Here is an 18,153-nt window from a genome sequence, read left to right on the forward strand (position 1 = left end):
CTTGTGTTAAAGGGCCATTGGAAAATGACAGCTCCTGGATATATTTAGTCCATTATATATATTCTCCCTTTCTTACTAAATAAACTTTTTTTTTAAGGGGTGACATGTGTAGGAGCCGTTTTCCATTTTCCTTACTAGTAATCAGTTGGAGTAAATTTTTATGTACGCCAAATTTATGAAAGAATATGTTTTCATGCAAATTACTTTCATATTCCTTGCTTTTTGCTTTTCCCTTGACTAGCATTTGGTGAACAGTTTTTTATTTAAGAAGAGAGATCTGTGATAGGACAAAAACTCTGGAGTTGGAGATCTGTCCCACCCCCTGTGGTTAAAGTTAGGAACTAGATTTTCCAGAATTTATTTTCTCTGTGGTTCCATATTAGAATTTACCAATAGCCTCACTTGCATGAGATTTGGAAGGCAAAAACAAAGAAGGCATTAGTCAGATATTGGAGCCACCACCATACAGGTGGAGAGAGAGATACATAGGGGCTTCAAGGACACCATCTGCCAGCAAAGATTTTGGATTCCTTGTCCTTCCAATCAAGAGTATCTTCAAAACCACCACCAACTGTTTAATCTTCATTTTTTTGAGGTGTAGTTTTCCACTGATGTCTTCACAAGATCCACATAAAAGATCCATTAGAATGCAGATTTTTTTGTAACCTCTCTTGTGTCCATCAGAAAACCATTCAGCCTTTCATGCTTATGAATATTCTGATTCCCCTCTCTGGATTATATCAGTGTAAGGTCTAATTTGTATAGGAAACAGCTTTATGCTGTTAATGCTGGTGAGTATGTTTTCCTGATTCACCATGACATGGTGCCGTTGAAAAGAAGGACATGGGCATTTGTTTCTCTGCTGCATGTGCAGTGGCTGCCGTGACCCTGTCCTTCCGTGTGAGAACAGGCCCCTTCCTCCTGGCAGGAAGTCTTTGGGTGTTTCCTGTTACTTGTAGCTGAATGTAATCCCTCGGTATATTTTCACTTATTTTTGAATTCATGTGATTAAAAGTAATGGATCTGTGTGATGTCAGAGGGGTAGTGGATAGGGGGAGGGGGGTTGTCATGGAGTGAGGGATATAAATGATAAATGTCTAACTATTACATTGTTTTGTGCACCTGAAACCAAAAAAAAAAAAAAACTTATTGAAAAAAAGTATATGCATTTTTTTTGGTCAAACGAATACTTCTGTAGTTATTTCATAGAAATATTTTAGTAACTGTTTTGTAAGCTGTAAAATGCTAACAAATGTTGTATTTTTGTTCCCTGTGATAGTATGTTAACATGTCCCATTATAACTGTGGATTTTCAGAATAACTTTTTTTCATTTAATCATTATACATTATGAGTCAATATTATCATGTGCATATAAGTTCAGGTATTTTTTCCTAAGGCAAAATTTTAAAACTTAAATTTATTGGGGTAACATTGGTTAATAATGTATAAGTTTCAGGTGTACAGTTTTACAATGTATCATCTGTATATTCCATTGTGTGGGCAAATTTTATTTTTTACTTTATTATAGGTACAATTTTTGTCATGAACTAATTTCTTTTTTCATTCTTAACATGAAAAATGTAAACCATGGTTTACTAATTGCTCTTTTGCCAGTGACCCGCAGGATCACATCTATAGTTTAAAAGAGAGGTGTAATCCTTATGCCTTTGAGAATGGCTGTTATCCATAATATAAGAAATAATAAGTGTTGGAGGGGATGTGCAGAAAAGAGAACCATTGCGCACCGCTGGTGAGAATGTAAACTGGTACAGCCACTATAGAAAACAGTATGGAGTTTCCTCAAAAAAGAATAGAGGTACCATACCACCCACCAATCCCTCTTTGGATCTACTCGAAAAATTTGAAAACACTTATTCATAAATATATGTTTATCTACCTTTATGTTCATTACAGTGTTGTTCACAATAGCAGGACATAAACAACCTGGGTCCTTTGATGGCTGATTGGATAAAGAAGAAGTGGTACATATATGCAATGGAATACTACTCAGCTATAGAAAAAAAAGATGAAATATTGATATTTGTGACAATATAGATGGATCTTGAGACTATCATGTTAAGTAAAATAAGACAGAAAAAGCCAACAACTGTGTAATTTCACTTATATGGGGACGTAGAATAGTCAAATTCATAGAGACAACAAGTAGAATGGTTGTTGCCAAGAGATGGGATGAAGGGAGAATAGGGAGTTGGTGTCTAAAGGGTTCAGAGTTTCAGTTTTGAAAGATGAAATTAGTCCAGGAGATTGGTTTTACAATGTCAGTGTCCTTTTCCCGATTGAATGATACACTTAAAAAATGCTGAAAATATAAATTTTATGGTACATGCATATTACTACAATTTAAAGTAAAAATTTTAAAGCAAGAGAGTGAAAACAACGCATAGAATGGAAGAATTTTGCAAATATATCTGATGAGAAAGTTGTAGTAAAAATATCTGAATACCTCATAACTAATTATAGAAAGTCAAATAACTCAATTTAAAAATAGCAACAGATTAAATATACATTTTTCCAAGGAAGATACACAAATGGTCAAGAGCACATGAAAAAATGCTGAACAGCATATTCACCCACGAAATGCTGAAGTGAAATGAAGTCATTAATCAAAACCCCAATGAAATAACCATTTCACAACCACAAGAAGATGCATATTATGTGGATTATATCACAATAAAAAATGTTCATATAAATAAATAAATGCAGTAAGTTTTGCAATGCGAAAGTGTTGCAGTCTAATCGCTCAGGCATATTAGTTTATGTAAATTAACACATCTATCACCTCACATAGTTGTTTTGTATGTGCGGTGAGATCGCTTAATCCACTGTTTTAGCAAATTTCAAGAATATTGTACAGCATATGTATAATAAATCATCACATTATAATCTTCCAATTTTAGTATATGTGCTGCCGAAGCGAGAACTGTAATCTTTATAGACGATTTTATTAGTCAATTATACCTCAAAAAAAGCTGGAAGGGAGAAATTTTCCAGGTGCATCTCACAGTTATGTAACCATTTATTGTTTTTCTTACATTATTAAAAACGGGAATCAATTGTCTTAGGGGTATTTCAGTAGTTTCCATTTCAAAGTTATCTTGGGACTGATGCGAAAAGTGATCTAAATTAAAATTTTCTTACAGTGTAAAATGTACACCTGAGAATGTAATGAACAAATCTCACGCCCTGTGGTTAGACTGAAAAGAATCCTTGAACCCAGGCTGGGGCTGCGGGGTTCCAAATTCCCACCAGAGCCAAGCGCTCTGGAATTCTTTCTCTTAGGACCAAATGAGTGGGTTGGAGAAGGGATGGGTGGAAGTCTCAATGCCTGCAAGGATCAAGATTAAAATGGAGCCAGAATCTATTAAAGATGGTGCAGTCATGTTTCAATGTCTGTGTTGCTAAACGTGGGTTACGGTTGACTCACAGGTTTACCTCCTATTCCAATGTGGCCTAGCCTGGGCTACCTTCTTGTCTGTATTTACCTGCTCCATCTGGAAACTAAATCAGGAATTCCGAGTGCACACCTGTGCCCTGGCTTTCACAAAGAGCTGGGGGGAAACAGTACAGGCAGTCGCAGGACTAGAAAAATTCTGTTTATGCAAATATACCAGGCTAGGTCTGGTACCATTCACAGGCGGAAACGGTTTCAGCAGAATCAGCGTTCTCCCACCAGCTGTCACTCAGGTACGAGGGGGCGAAACCTTAGGAACTGTCCAATCAAGAGCGCCTCTTGGCCAGGTGGGTGGGGCTATGGTCCGCACAGGCGTGGTCCTTTCAACTCCCTATGGTCCTTCGCAGGATCCCATGTCGCGGGCCCTTAACGGTCCCTGCTGACTTTGTCACAACCTCTGTCGCTCTGTGATCTACACTGGTGGGAATCGTAGCAGGGACTCAGGGAGACCCAGGAAACCCAGGAAACCTAGAAATGGTGAGTGTTCTGCTCTAGGGTGAGGAGACTGGGACGAGAGGCTGGTTGGAACCGGCCATGGCGGAACTCGGCCTCCCCGCTGTCAAGTCGGAGTCCGCCACCCGATTGCGCCTCCGCCGGGGGTGCCGCTGGGACCTCAGTCCCCTCCGGCTCGCAGCGTGGGGCCTGGACCGGCAGCCGGACCCCGGGCGTCCTGTCCCGTCACTGCGCGCGGCGATTTGGGCCCCGGAGCCTCTCTGGGCAGCTCTGCCCGAACCCCCGCCTCTTCCCAGATGGTGCGGTGACCACGGGGAGGGTTATTGGGGAACAGTCGTGACTGGGGCTCGGGGGTTCATGCGTGGGAGGAGCTGTAGTCCGTGGGGTCCCCAGTCTCTTCTTTCTCCCCAGACGGGACCCGGTTTCTCCTGAGTTTTCCAAATATTTGAGAAGCAGGGTCTCTAATCCACGAGCCTCTCCTGCCCCACCCCCCACCTGTCTCCACCTGGGGCTGGCAGTAAGTCCCTAAATTTCCAGTTACCTGCCGGCATTCCCTAAGCCGACTTCCCCATTTATAGCATCATTATCAAATGTTTGTTCTCCGTGGTGTATTTCAAAGTCTCAATATTCTCAATATTTTAATTGCTTATCTTTCCCCCCCAGAGTTTTGCAATGCTCTCTTTTAAAGATTTATATTGTCTGTGTATATTTTATGTGAGAGGAAAGCAGACAATACCACCTGAAAGACGTTTTATGAAATCCCCGTTCCTCTCCCCAGGACCTGTCCTGGGCACAGACGTCCTATGGGAAGTCCTTTGGGTGGAGGCTCCTCTTTGGAAAGTTTCCTGGATGTTGTCTTCTGTCAGCACTGCCCCTCCCTGGGTTTGTGACTTGAAAACATTTATTGACGTATTTAAGTCTCATTTTTTCAATAGGGGTAAAATGTATTTAATCAGTGGAGCTTGAGTATAAAATAGTTCCAAACAGGCAGGAAAGAGGTGAATTCAGAATAAAGTATTCCAGTATTACATTCCATTTTCTTTCAATCTTTCTTCCTGAGCACGTGTAGTAAGTTTTGAGGTTTGTTTTATTTGAGGTGTTTTAAAATACAATTCCTGGGTTTAGCCTTGCAGGACAGAATTGTTCAAGTAGATTAATTATTTACAAATTACTTTCTTTCCCTGAAAATATAATCATCTGATATATATTTTTAAACAGATATTTAAGGTTTTCTAGTTGAACTAGTAAAAGACCTTTACAATATTCTTCCTTCCTTTCCACATAAATACTGGATTTAAGTGATTTGGGTGGATTCTTCAAACACTGGGTTTGTATCATTTAAAGTATCAACGATGTGGCAAAACAACTCTAGTGGGAAGCAGAGGCCTGTGGTCAGTAATTCAAGCCAGGGCTCCCTTGAGCCTATAAAGTGCTAACCTAGGAAACGAAACAACAAAAACCTTTCAAAGTGAGAGGCAACAAGCATCTATTGGAGATCACTAAGAATAGCTGTTTGGGAAGGGTTGATTCAGGCAGAAGCCCAAATAATATTCCAAGTAGGAGATAAAAGCAAGAGGTATTTATGAGAAAACGGGAACAATTATATCAGTGGAAGGAAAGCATTTTTACTGATGCAGGTGACATAGCATAGTGATGCTAATTCTAAACAATGTTTTTAATTTTCACTTAGTCATCAGTCCTATAGAGATAGTATCTGTTTTCTTGTCCTTGCAGTTTTTTGGGACAGTGTTGCTTTAGGCCCTGTCCAAATGTTATTTTGCCCTGTTTTAACATTGCAAGGTTTGAGTCATAAGACAGTACTAAGTCATTCTGAGATGGCAGCTCTGGCTCCCTTTTAATGTGGCTCCATTAATATTTTTTTACAAAAGGGAAGTACTTGAGGCCCAGTAGTTCTTCCTGGGGAGCCTCCCCTGCAGGTGTCCTACCTGCTCACACCCACCGTGGAGGGGCCTTTACCCTGAGAAAAGCTGCAGCCCTGGAAAGCTGGGGTGCAGGTGCATGTGTGTGAGGGGTGGTGACGCCCTTTATGAAGTTGTGGTTTCTTAGACCTCGACATTTTTAGACTATTTGTTTGAGTTTTGCATCCACAGTATAGGTAGATTCAGAGTGTAGTTTGTGAACACTGAGAAAGTCTGTGAAGATCAGGTGTTCCATCTCATGGACAAAGGGTTTATGAATTGGGAATTTCATTTGGGTCAAAACTGTAAACAGAATCAGGCTGAGAGTTTCCTCACTGTGATAATGGAAGCCTGGGGGAGGGAGCACTTCCATGCTTACAGGAGGGGGTGTGTGTGGAGCTGTCAGCATTCATTCCTGGGATTGCTCAGGTGTCCCTCCCTCCTTCCCCAGAGACTGACTCACTCCCAGGGTTCTGTCTCAACCGGGGGTGTCTAAGCCCTAAGCTTCGAACGTGGGTTTTTCTTAACTGTGGCTAAGCAGGCTGCTTATCTGTTTTGATTCCAACATTTGTGTTTCTTTTCATTGGATTTCTTTAACCATTGACTGTTGCAGCCCTTTCCTTCTTGTTTCCATTAGCACCTAGGCTTTTAAGATACAACTGGACTGAAGGAAATGATGTGAATAAGGCAAGAGTGATTGTGGAAATAAATAGAATTTTGCTTCCATTCAGGCAAGACAACCTGAAGATGTGAGATGGGTGTTTTTAAGTCTCAGGTGCGTTTTCCATTTTCAGTTAGTTTCCTATGTGCCCTTTCCTAGAGAACTTTGACATGTAAAAGGCTTTACTTTTCCTAAGGTAAATGAACTGTTTTAATGGAAATGAGGGAAAAAACAACTGAATATTTATTTTCAATGATAGGAGGAAACACATTAAAGCTTATGTAAATATTTGAAATTCCTAATCCATTTCACAGCTTAATTGCAAACCTCTAAATGCGTTATAATACCTCATTCATTCCCGAAAATATCCTTATTGTGAAATACAGTAGAGAGAAAACTGTCATAATGTTTTTTGTCCTTTTAGTTAGAAAGGGATTTATAAAAATTTTTATATGTATAAAAATATATAGTTCTTTTTCTTTATTTATTTTTTTTAATTAATTTTTTTTTAGCAAGGTGCAGCTCACAGTGGCCCACACTGGGATCAAATGCGCCACCTTGGTGTTATTCACACCATGCTCTAAACCAACTGAGCTAACAGGTCACCCTATAAATTTGTTATGGTCTCCATTTTTATATCATTTAGTGTTTAATGGATTAAATTGTGGAGTGGTTTCTTATGTAGAAAAGGTAAGTTATTTTTAAAAAGCAAAAGTTAATTAAAAATAAGGATTAACCATAGGAAATGTGGTCTATATTATAAATATCACTTTTTATTTGAACTAAACCTGCATGGGAAGGTTAAAATTTTTTCTAAGGTAAGAGGCTAACTTCAGACTCCCTGCCCGCATACCCTCCCTCCTGTGCTCTTACTCTATCCACTCTCAAATAAGCAGGTTTGATCACCTCTGGATCATACTGTTAGTGTGTCTTTATGTAAAAACAAGCCAGTGCAGATGCCTGTTTTTCTTACCCGTGTTTGTTCTTATCATGAGTAGTCGGGGGTCCACACTTTTGATGTTTGTTTACTGACTCCTTAAGCCTTGCACCTCCCTTTCCCCCTCCTGCTTCTTACCTGTCAGGCTGATGAGAAGCCTGGAGGCTCCTGCACTGGGAGCTGCTGGGAGTTGGGGAGCCCTCCTGTGAGCTGTGCTGCCCTGCGCTGTATCGTGGACCCACCCAGCCTGGGGTCTGTATACAGAGGACTCTGAGTGGGTAATTTTTTGTCCTTTGTGAGCAGGACTATGGGAATGGGGCCCTCCTTACAGTGGTTTTGGGTTGATGTCTTAGGTGGAACCCTACTGTGAGTTTAGAGTGAAGGTGTGACGGAGGCTGGGTTCACCAGACTTAAGTGAGGGATTTCAGGGGGCTATGAGGATTATCATAACCTGTGAATGAGGTGAGCCTATCGCATGGTCACTCCTTCAGGAGTAGTTATTTCAAACAGACAGAGAAGAGACGGGTACAGATGGTAGGGAGGGAAATTCCAGAGGGCCCAGCAGGACCCCTAAGTAACCCTGATGCTGCTGCTGCTGCCGCCCCTGCACCTGTTGCAACAAAGACCCCGACCCCCTGGGTTACAGCGGCCAGCACCATAGTTTCAGTTTGGCGCAGCAAAGGGATTAGTTCAAACCCTACTTAAGCCCAGGGTACTTGGACTCCGTACAGCAACCGGTTGTCGTGGAGGAGGCCTCTAACCCTGTTGGCCTCGATGGGAGCCTCCTGGAGGAGGACCTTGAGTTGTCCATAGGCTTCTGATTAAGGGCCTGTCCTGGGCCCCACACTGTGTGCCATCAGGGCTGCAGTTACCACCAAGTACTGGGCCCTCTTGAAGATAGAGGCTCCATAAGCACTGAGCATGGGACCCTCTACCGAGGTTCCGGTTATGCCTTTGGCCTGGAAACAGCTCCCACCTGCTCAGCTTGGCTGCTGACACCTGCTTGTGATACGATGGAGCCATCCTTTTCCCTCAGGCTTATGCCCTGCAGAAGGGATGACCTCCTAACTCCCATGCCTTGAAAGAAGCCGTGGTGCTGGAGGAGGTCACCCGTCTGCCACACTCCTTGGTTCCCTGGGCTGTTCCCTGGGATTCACTGAATGCACAGCGTGGGCAGCGCAGGCTTTCAGGAGGACAGAGCACATTCGTACATGATGGAGCTCCGTGGAGAGTTGCTGCTCTTCATCCCTGAATTGGGACGTTTCTGATGAAGGACCAAGCCCAAGGGCCACAGCTCACCCAGCATCAGGCAGTCATCGTGCTGCTGGCCCACAGTTGTCCCCGCCTGCATATGTTCACAGGCTCTTGGACTGTTGTCTAAGAGTTGCCGCTTTGTGGTAAAAGAACTCTGGGAATCTCTTGACTCAGATCCCCAGAATATAAATGTAGGTGACACTTGTCTGTCCATTACTAAGTCTACATATCAGGACTCACCAGGACACGCCTCATCCACTTGGAGTTCCAGACACTGGCAGTGACAGTTGTCACACAGTAGCCTAACCGTCTGTCCCTTCGTGCCTGTCCCTAAAGAAAGAAGAGTCTGTGAGACTGTTCCTTTCAGGGACTTTGTTTCACCTTTGTGCTTACACCTCATGTCTCTCTGTTTGGCCCCCAAAAGACAGTTGGTCAGCCAATGACGGGTAAGACTCCCCACTGAGGGAGCAACCCAAGCCAGGCACAGCCACATGGGGACCACCAGGAGAACTCACGGGGTCTATAGAGGTGGGCACAGCCCCCCACTTTCCCCTGGCAAAGGAGAGCTTCTGCCTATGTGGCTGTATTCCTTTCCACAACCTGCTTGGGAAATGATTCAATGATGTGATAACATCAGTTCTCCTTCTATTCTTATCAATAAGTTTCAGCATAAAGGATTTGTCCCTGGGGAGGCACATACCATAATTGTTAAGACATCATGGGACTTCCAATTCCGGCTGCTTGCAGGCAAGGATGATTGGTTTGGATCAGTTTTCTGGTACGATGTATGAGACTCACAGACCGTGGAGAAAGCAATGCTGCTTCCTTGTGTGTACATCAATAAAAGCCACAAGGCAGCCCAATTCGGGGCTCTCAGTCTTTTGAGGCTATGAGACCCTTGGCCCCTTCTTTCATAACTTTCTTGATTTCTGTTTCTTTCCTAACCCTTCGCCGCCCCTTCTTGTTCACTCACTGCCTGTGTTGCGCTGGACACGACAGTGACCATGGCACTTCTCAGAATATAGATGGCACGCTCTCCAACACGGTGTTCCATGGACGTTTCTCCTCCTTCCTGCTCTCAGGCTCCTAGAGCACCAGGCTGGCTTATTGACGTAAGGTCAGATCGGGTGAATGACACATGGCCTGTTTCACCCATCAGTCAGTCATCGGGGTCAATTGTGTGAGTCTGCCTTCATCTTTTTTGGTTTTTGGTAGACTTCAGTTTTTTAAAAGCTGTTTTAGGTTTACAGAAAAAACTGGGTTTCAGAGAGTACAGAGTTCCCACATAACCCCTGTGTATCCACACAGTTTGCACTATTTTTTACATCTTGTATGACTGTGGTACATTTATTACAATTGCTGAGCCAATATTGCTGCATTAAAGTGCACAGTCTACATTAGCATTGGCTTTGTGTCAGAGGATCTGTGGGTTTGGGCAAATGTATGATAATGTGTATCCATCATTTTTTATAAGTCGTACTGTGGTTTTACTTCCCAGAAATCTGTGCTCCACCTACTCGTTCATTCCTCCCTCCAACCCCTAAATCCTTCAAACGCAAAGATCTTTTTATTGGCTCATGGTTCTGTCTGTTGCCTGTTGTTATTACTTGGAACTTGCGTAGCCTTGTCAGATTGGCTTCTTTCTGTTAGCAATGTACTTATGTGTTCCTCCATGTGTTTTCATGACTTAATCCCTCATGTCTTTTTATCACTGCACAGTATTTTGCCCCATGGATTTACCTATTGTTGTTTGGATTTACCACTGTTTGTCTGTTTGCCTCTTGAAAGACATCTTGCTTAACTCTAATTCTTGCCAATTATGAATAAACCTCCTAAAAACATTCATGTACAGGTTTTTGTGTGAACATAAGGTTTCAGTTCATTTTGGTCTATACCAACTAGTGTGATTGCTGGATCCTACTATATGTAGTAAGAGTATATTTTGTATTGAAATAAAGTTCTGGTCTCCAGTGTGGGCGTGCCTGATTCCATTCCCACAGCAATGATTGAGGATTTCCTGCAGCTTCACATCTGCACCAGTATTTAGTGTTTGAGTGTTTTGAGTTTTAACCATTTAATACGTGTGTAGTGATACCTCATTGTTTTTCATTTGTACCTAGATTTCCTCATATGTTATTTTGTAGGAGTTTATTACTTTTTCATTTTATATTTAGGTGTAAGGCCTGTGTCTACATTCGTTTTGTGTGTGTGTGTGCATATGTGTTTGTATGTGGATATTTATTATTTCCAGGACTATTTGTTTAAAAGCCTTTCTTTTTCCATTGATTGCCTCTCCTCCTTTGTCAAAGATCAGTTGAGTATATTTGTGGTGATCTGTGAGAAAGCAGTAGACTTGTGTATCCTTAATCCTTGCTATACTTTCTTATTGATTCCAGTAGTTATCTCTCTTGTTGTGGGATCTTTCTGGTGTTTCACAGGCACTCATGTCATGAGCAACAAATGTGATGTATTTAGCCACAGGTTTTGAGGATGTTCTTTCTCAAGAAGTGGTAATTCCCCTCTATTGCTAGTTTATCATAAGTGGGTTTTCCATTTTATCAAATCCTGTTATTCCCCCCTTTTTTCCTTTTTGATAGTAATACTTTCAGGATACCTTTTCTTAGTTACCTTGTCTGGATGTTTACCAGCTTTATGAATCTTGTCAAAGAAACAAAATTTAAAAAAAAAATGTTTTCTCCATTGATTTTCCACAATAATATTGTTTTCTTTTTTAATTTTTATTATATTTTGTTCTGCTTACTTTTAGTTTAATTTGTTTTTTTTAATCATTTTTTAAGGTGGTTGCTTGCATTAGTGATTATAGATATTTTTAGTGTATTTGTTCAATGCCATAAATTTCCCTCTAGGCACTGCTTTAGCTGCATTCTACAAACTTTGATACATTGTGTCTTCATTTTATTTAATTCAAAATAATTTTTCATTTCTCTTGAGACGTCTTTGATCCCATGTGTTTCTGAATCTCCATTTATTTCAGGGTTTTCTAACTACCTTCCTGTTACTGATTTCTTTATTAAGTTCTGTGTAGTCTAACAGCATATTTTGTATGATTTTTATTCTTTCCAATTTTTCAGGTATGTTTTATGTCCCAGAATGAGTTCTATCTTGGTGAATGTTCCATGCAAGCTTGAGAAGTATGTGTATTCTGTTGTTGCGTGAAGTATTCCACAGATTATAATTAAGTCCAGTTGTTTCATAGTGTTGTTCAGTTCTACAGGAATTTATATTTCATGATAAGGGGGTGTTGAACTCTCCAGCCACAATCGTGGGTTTATCTATTTCTTCTTGCATTCTATCAGTCCTTAACTTATATATTTTGCCCCTGTGTTGCTATGCACATACACCTAAGAGATTGGTAGGCCTTCTTGGAGAGTGGACCCCTTTATCATTCTGCCTTACCCCTTCTTATCTCTGAGTTTTCCTTGGTTTAAAATCTTCATAAGTCATGCACCTATGCCAGCTTTCCTTTGATTACTGTTGACATGGTACATTTTCTTCCATCCCTTTACCTTTCATTCTATTAGAGTGTTGTTTTAATTTTAAAATGTTCAATATTTCACACTGCTTTGTTCTTGCCTGTGTGGTTTTTTCTGAAAAGAAGTTTGATTTAACTCAGATCTTTGTTTCTCTATACCTAATGTCCTCTCTGGCTTCTTTCAATAAGTTCTCTTTGTCTTTGATTTTTGTCTAATTTGAATATGATATACTTGGGTATACAATTTTTGGTATTTTTCATGTTTTGTGTTTTAGAGCTTTCCAGATCTACAGTATGCCATCTATTATTAATTTTAGGAAATTTTAATGATCATTCCTCCATTTATCGCTCCTATTTCTGTCCTTTTTTCCTCCAGGTATTCCCATTATGTGTATTTCAAACCTCATGTTAAAGAGGGTTGCCTTAGGGTTCATGGATATTGTGTTCTCTTTTGTTCTTCATCTTCTTTGCATTAGACTCTGGTGAAAGAGATTTTTTTGAGTGCAGGCTTTGTGAAGAACAGAGTATTTAGGGCATATTTCAGAGTACTGTCTTATTTTTCCTTTTTTCCTATTTTGAAGGTGCCAGCTTTCCATGTGATCTAAAGACTCCGATGGATCTAAGAAAAATTGTTCAAGTTTTTTTCAGTTTTATTTTTGTTTGTTTCATTGGTTTTTGGAGGTGGAGTTGTAGTTTTTGTGTGTGTGTTTTAAATTATTATCATTATCACACATTATCATGAGTGTGTGAAAATGAGGATGATAGCTCCTAAGTTTTCTAAGTGCCACACCAGAAGTTCACAACGTAGCCTCTAGGGTGACTGGTTAGTAAACACTTCCTCCAGACATGAGAGAATGAAAATTCTGTGTTCTTTTGGAGGAAAGCACTGTTGAATCCTTTATGTATTCTGTAATCGGGGATAAACTCACCATTAACCCATGTGGACTTCAGTGAACTCCTTGCAAGCTGCAGCTCTTAACCTGTTCCTCAAGAGCAGTGAGGCCCAAGGTACCCTGTTATGGTTTGACCAGAAAGAGCTCTTCTGGCATATTCTCTCACTATGTGTTCTAACATTTGGCTAGAAGTACAGGGATTTTGATGACTAACTTGCCATGCCTTGTTCCTCGTGTCTGAGCTCTATGTTCCAAATAACTTCCTAGCCCCATTAAATTGGACAGAGAAAGAAAAAGGAAGAACTCAGTCTGTGATCAATATTACACAAGTTAAAAACAGTGCTTTTCCACAAGCATATTTCAATTCAACAAGCTGTACCCGATAACTGACTGATAGAGGCCTGGAGGATTTTGGGACGACATGGTCAACTGGCTCTGTTGAAAGTTTAATTTCTGCAGGCCTCTTGGACTCTTGTTTGGTGATGTGAATAGAAGGAAAAGCTTCCAGTTTTCCACTATATTTTATTCATTAAAACTTTATGCAGATTTACCCTCTGCCTCCTGGAGTGCTATAAATGGTGAGTAATGAGGGAGAAGAAAAAGGAATTGTTTTTCTCAAGGAATTGATGGGCCTTAAAATGAAAATATATGTTTCATCCCTATAGCATTTTGGTTATTTCCCTACATGCTCAGGACCCTGACACTGGAGATTAATAAGATATAAAGTAATCACAGTAAAAATTTGTAATTTCCATGTGTTAATGATAGTATTAAGTTTATGAAAAAGTAAGTGTGGACGGAGAGTAAGTTTTTGATGTTCAAGTCATAGATGAGATGCTTGGAGATGAGAGAATCATACGTGACCGTCCTATAAGTGGAGTCTAGATGCCCAGTGCTGTCAGTCTCTCACATCCTACTCTACATATATTGGGATGTTCTAGGACTCAGTGGCCTTTGAGGATGTGGCTGTGACCTTCACCCTGGAGGAGTGGGCTCTGCTGGATGCTTCACAGAAGAAACTCTACAGAGATGTGATGAGGGAAACCTTCAGGAACCTGGCCTCAGTAGGTAAGGATGACAACATCCTTCAATTGTCAATTAGAGAACTAGTGTTTCTTGTTCATCAACATTGTTCCAAGATGTGAGATGTGGAAAGGGAGGATGCAGGTAAATAATCTAGGAGTGGTCACAGCTAATCATGGATCCAGAAGCTAATAATTTTTCTATAATCTGATACTTTGGGATCATTTTTCTGGTTCTACATTTTAGGGAAAAAATGGGAAGATCCTGACATTGAAGATCAGTACATACACCAGGGGAGAAAACTAAGGTGAGTCACACAACAGAAAGCAGTATCTCTTAGAGTGAGAACTCTAATTTGTTACGAAATTTTTAAAAGAAGCTAAAAAGAACTCTTAAATGTTGCTTTAAATGTCTTTCTTAGAAAATTTTTACAAAAATACTTTCTTAAATGTAACATACATGTTTAGTGTTTGCAAAGTTACTCACTTATAAACAGTATTAATAAACCCTATTTATTAATATTACAGTGTGATAAAAGCAAGGGTGAAGTCATCTTGAAGAGCATTCAGCATATTTAATTTCAGACAAATTAGATAAGACAAAATATCTATACTTTTCCTAAAAATCATAAAAAATGTGAATATAAAATCATTAATGAAGAAATCATTAATGTGCTTCTCATTTTTTACAGAAATCATATGGTGGAGAGACTCTGTGAAAGTAAAGAGAATAGTCAGTGTGGAGAAAACTTCAACCTTATTTCAAATTTCCATCTGAAGAAGAAAATTGAAGTAAAACCCTATGTGCGAAGTTCATGTGGAAAAGTCTTTGTGTATCATTCATCCCTTGGTAGACTCACCAAATGTCACACCAGACACAAGTCTTCTGAGTATCTGAAATATGGAGAGAAGCCGTATAAATGTAACATATGTGAGAGAGCCTTTAGTTATCTCCAGTATTTTCGACAACATGAAAGGACTCACAATGGAGAGAAAACCTATAAATGTAAGGAATGTGAGAAAGTCTTCATGTGCCTCAAAACCCTTCGAAAACACATGATAACACACACTACAGATTCTCCTTATAAATGTAAGGAGTGTGAGAAAGTCTTCAGTTGCTCAAGTTCACTCCGATTACATGAAAGAACACACACTGGAGAGAAACCCTATGAGTGTAAACAGTGTGGTAAAGCCTTTGGTATTCCTAGTTCTCTTCGAATGCATGAAATAACTCACAGTGGAGAGAAACCCTATGAATGTAAGGAATGTAGAAAAGCCTTCAGATATTACCAAAGTTTTCAAACACATGAAAGAAACCACACTGGAGAGAAACCCTATGAATGTAAAAAATGTGTCAAAGCATTTAGTTGTCTCAGTTATCTTCGAAAACATGAAAGAACTCACATTGTAGAAAAACCTTATGAATGTAAAATATGTAGTAAAGCATTCAGGTATCCCAGTTATCTTCAAATTCATGAAAGAACTCACACTGCAGAGAAACCCTATGAATGTAAAATATGTAGTAAAGCATTTAGTTGTCTCAGTTATCTTCGAAAACATAAAAAAACTCATACTGGAGAGAAACCTTATGGATGTAAGGAATGTGGGAAAGCCTTCAGATGTTATCAAAGTCTTCAAACACATGAAAGAAGTCACACTGGAGAGAAACCCTATGAATGCCAAATATGTAGTAAAGCATTCAGGTGTCTCAGTGATCTTCGAAGACATGAAAGAACTCACACTGCAGAGAAACCCTATGAATGTAAAATATGTCATAAAGCATTTAGGTGCCCCAGTTATCTTCAAATACATGAAAGAAATCACACAGGAGAGAAACCCTATGAATGCAAAATATGTAGTAAAGCCTTCAGGTATCCCAGTTATCTTCAAATACATGAAAGAACTCACACTACAGAGAAACCCTATGAATGTAAAATATGTAACAAAGCATTTAGATGTCTGAGTTATCTTCGAACGCATGAAAGAACTCATAATGGAGAGAAACCCTATGTGTGTAAAATATGTAGTAAAGCATTTAGGTATCTCAGTTATCTTCAAATACATGAAAGAACTCATACTGGAGAGAAGCCCTATGAATGTAAGGAATGTGGGAAAGCCTTTAGTTATCACACAAACTTTCGAAGACACCTGACAATGCACACTGGAGAGAAACCGTATAAAAGTACAGAATGTGGGAAAGTCTTCAGTTATCCCAGTTCCTTTCTAATGCATGAAAGGACTCACTGGATAAAACCTATTGAATGTAAACAGCATGGGAAAGACTTGCATTGGCCCACAACCTTACATGTGAAACTTCCCATGGAAAAAAATAAAAATGCTACATGAAAGTGTGATAGAAATTAATCCATGTATAATGGGCCAGAAAACTTTCAATATGAAACAGTTCTTATTAAAGTTGCAGATATATTGTGTTTGTTAAACCTTTCTCTTAAAGTGCATTATTGGACCTTGTATTTCTACTAATTGCTTTCAGAAATGAATATTCAGTTGCGATAATTATGAGAGTAGTCTTTCAACAATAGTACATAAGATAATTATTGTTTTTTTCCTTGAAATGTTTAATAAGATTTCTCTCCACTTTGAAATATATTTCTTACATGCAGTGAGGTTAAATTTTTTTAAATGGTTTTTGTTGTTGTTCTGTGTTAAGGGGCCATTTAAAAAGAACAGTATTGTAGTTGGATTTCCCTAGTGTCTTTATGGCAATCCTTTATATCCCTAAATTAGTATATATATTCTACCTTTTCCTCTGGTAAAGCTCCTTTTTGGAGGTGATGGATACAAGTGTTTTCCCATTTTTGATACTTATAAATAATTTGAATAAATTTTATGTATGGCAATTTTATGAAAGAATATAGTTTCATGCGAATATTATTTTTATATTTGTACCTTTGTTTTGTGTTCTTCCTTCTGACCTGTATTTGGTGAATTGACTTTGATTTAAGAAGAGTGACCTGTAATAGGGCAAGAAAATCTACAGTTGGAAATACCCTTCACCCCCACACTCCCCTCACCCCCCGTAGGTAATGTTAGGAACTTGATTTTCCAGAATCCATCCCATTATGGTTCCAGGTTAGAATTCCTCAATAGAGTCACTTGCTTTATATTTGGAAGGCAAAAACGAAGAAAGCATTAGTCATATTTTGAAAACACTATTTGGACAGACAGATACATAGGATCTTGAAGGACACCATCTTCAAGTCCATTTTTTTACTTCTTTGATTTTCTAATTAATACTATCCTCACAACTTCCACCAACTGTGTGATATCCATTTCTGAGAGGTGTAGCTTTCCACTGGTGTCTTCACAAGATCCGCAGTACAGATCCACCAGAGTTTGGAGTTTTCTGTCTCTTGTGTCCTCAGGAAACTGATTTAGACTTTCTTGCTTATGTCTGATTTTCCTCTTCTCTAGATTATATCTGTATAAGGTCTAATTTGTATACGAAACACCTTAAACTGTCAAGTGCTGGTGACTATGTTTTCCTGATTCACCATGACATGGTGCCATCAAAAAGAAGGAAACATGGGAAAACCTGGAGTTTGTTTCTCTGCCGCATGTGCAGTGGCTGCTGTGACCCGGTACTTCCATGTCAGAATAAGCCCCTTCCTCCTGTCAGGAAGCCTGTGGGTGATTCCTGTCAGTTGTAGCTGAATATAATCCCTGGGTATGTTTTCAATTATGTTTGATTGTATGTGATTAAAAGTATGTGCATTTTTTGTCAAATGAACATTTTTGCAGGTTTTTCATAGAAATATTTTATTGTTTCCTAAGCCATGTGCTAACAAATATTATGTTTTTCATTTCCTGAGAGGATATGTTAAAATATCCCATTATAATTACAGATTTTCAAATAAACTTTGTTATTCTCTTTATATAATCATCATATATAATATTTTGAGTCAATACATGTGTGTTTAATTACACACAAGTGTAATTTTTCCTAAGACTCATTTTGTTTTGTTCTTTATAGTTACAGTTTTTGTCACGACACTAATTTTCATTCACTCTTAATCCCAAAAACTTA

At 39.4% G+C, this 18,153-nt stretch overlaps 1 protein-coding gene across 2 annotated transcripts; it reads left to right on the forward strand.

The window, feature by feature from the left end:
• The first annotated feature begins 3,798 nt into the window (after nucleotides 1–3,798).
• Nucleotides 3,799–16,983, forward strand: LOC109454331 (uncharacterized). 2 transcript variants are annotated; one of them, XM_019744833.2, is made up of 5 exons: nucleotides 3,807–3,950; nucleotides 6,577–6,620; nucleotides 14,025–14,151; nucleotides 14,353–14,413; nucleotides 14,798–16,983. In XM_019744833.2, exons 2-5 carry the CDS (start codon nucleotides 6,600–6,602, stop codon nucleotides 16,449–16,451), a joined length of 1,863 nt encoding a protein of 620 aa, XP_019600392.2. In that variant the 5' UTR covers nucleotides 3,807–3,950; nucleotides 6,577–6,599; the 3' UTR covers nucleotides 16,452–16,983. The 2 variants fall into 2 exon arrangements, with proteins under 2 accessions (XP_019600393.2, XP_019600392.2); XM_019744834.2 differs by lacking the exon at nucleotides 6,577–6,620 and having other exon boundaries at nucleotides 3,799–3,950.
• Nucleotides 16,984–18,153: the final 1,170 nt, after the last annotated feature.

This window comes from Rhinolophus sinicus, linkage group LG07, assembly GCF_036562045.2.
Source record: "Rhinolophus sinicus isolate RSC01 linkage group LG07, ASM3656204v1, whole genome shotgun sequence".
NCBI lineage: Eukaryota > Metazoa > Chordata > Mammalia > Chiroptera > Rhinolophidae > Rhinolophus > Rhinolophus sinicus.

Coding starts and splice junctions, on each gene's coding strand:
- LOC109454331 (XM_019744833.2), top strand. CDS start 6,600: ATGGGTGTTTTTAAGTCTCAG. Junction 6,621..14,024: donor TGGGTGTTTTTAAGTCTCAG/GTGCGTTTTCCA, acceptor GGGATGTTCTAG/GACTCAGTGGCCTTTGAGGA. Junction 14,152..14,352: donor CAGGAACCTGGCCTCAGTAG/GTAAGGATGACA, acceptor TCTACATTTTAG/GGAAAAAATGGGAAGATCCT.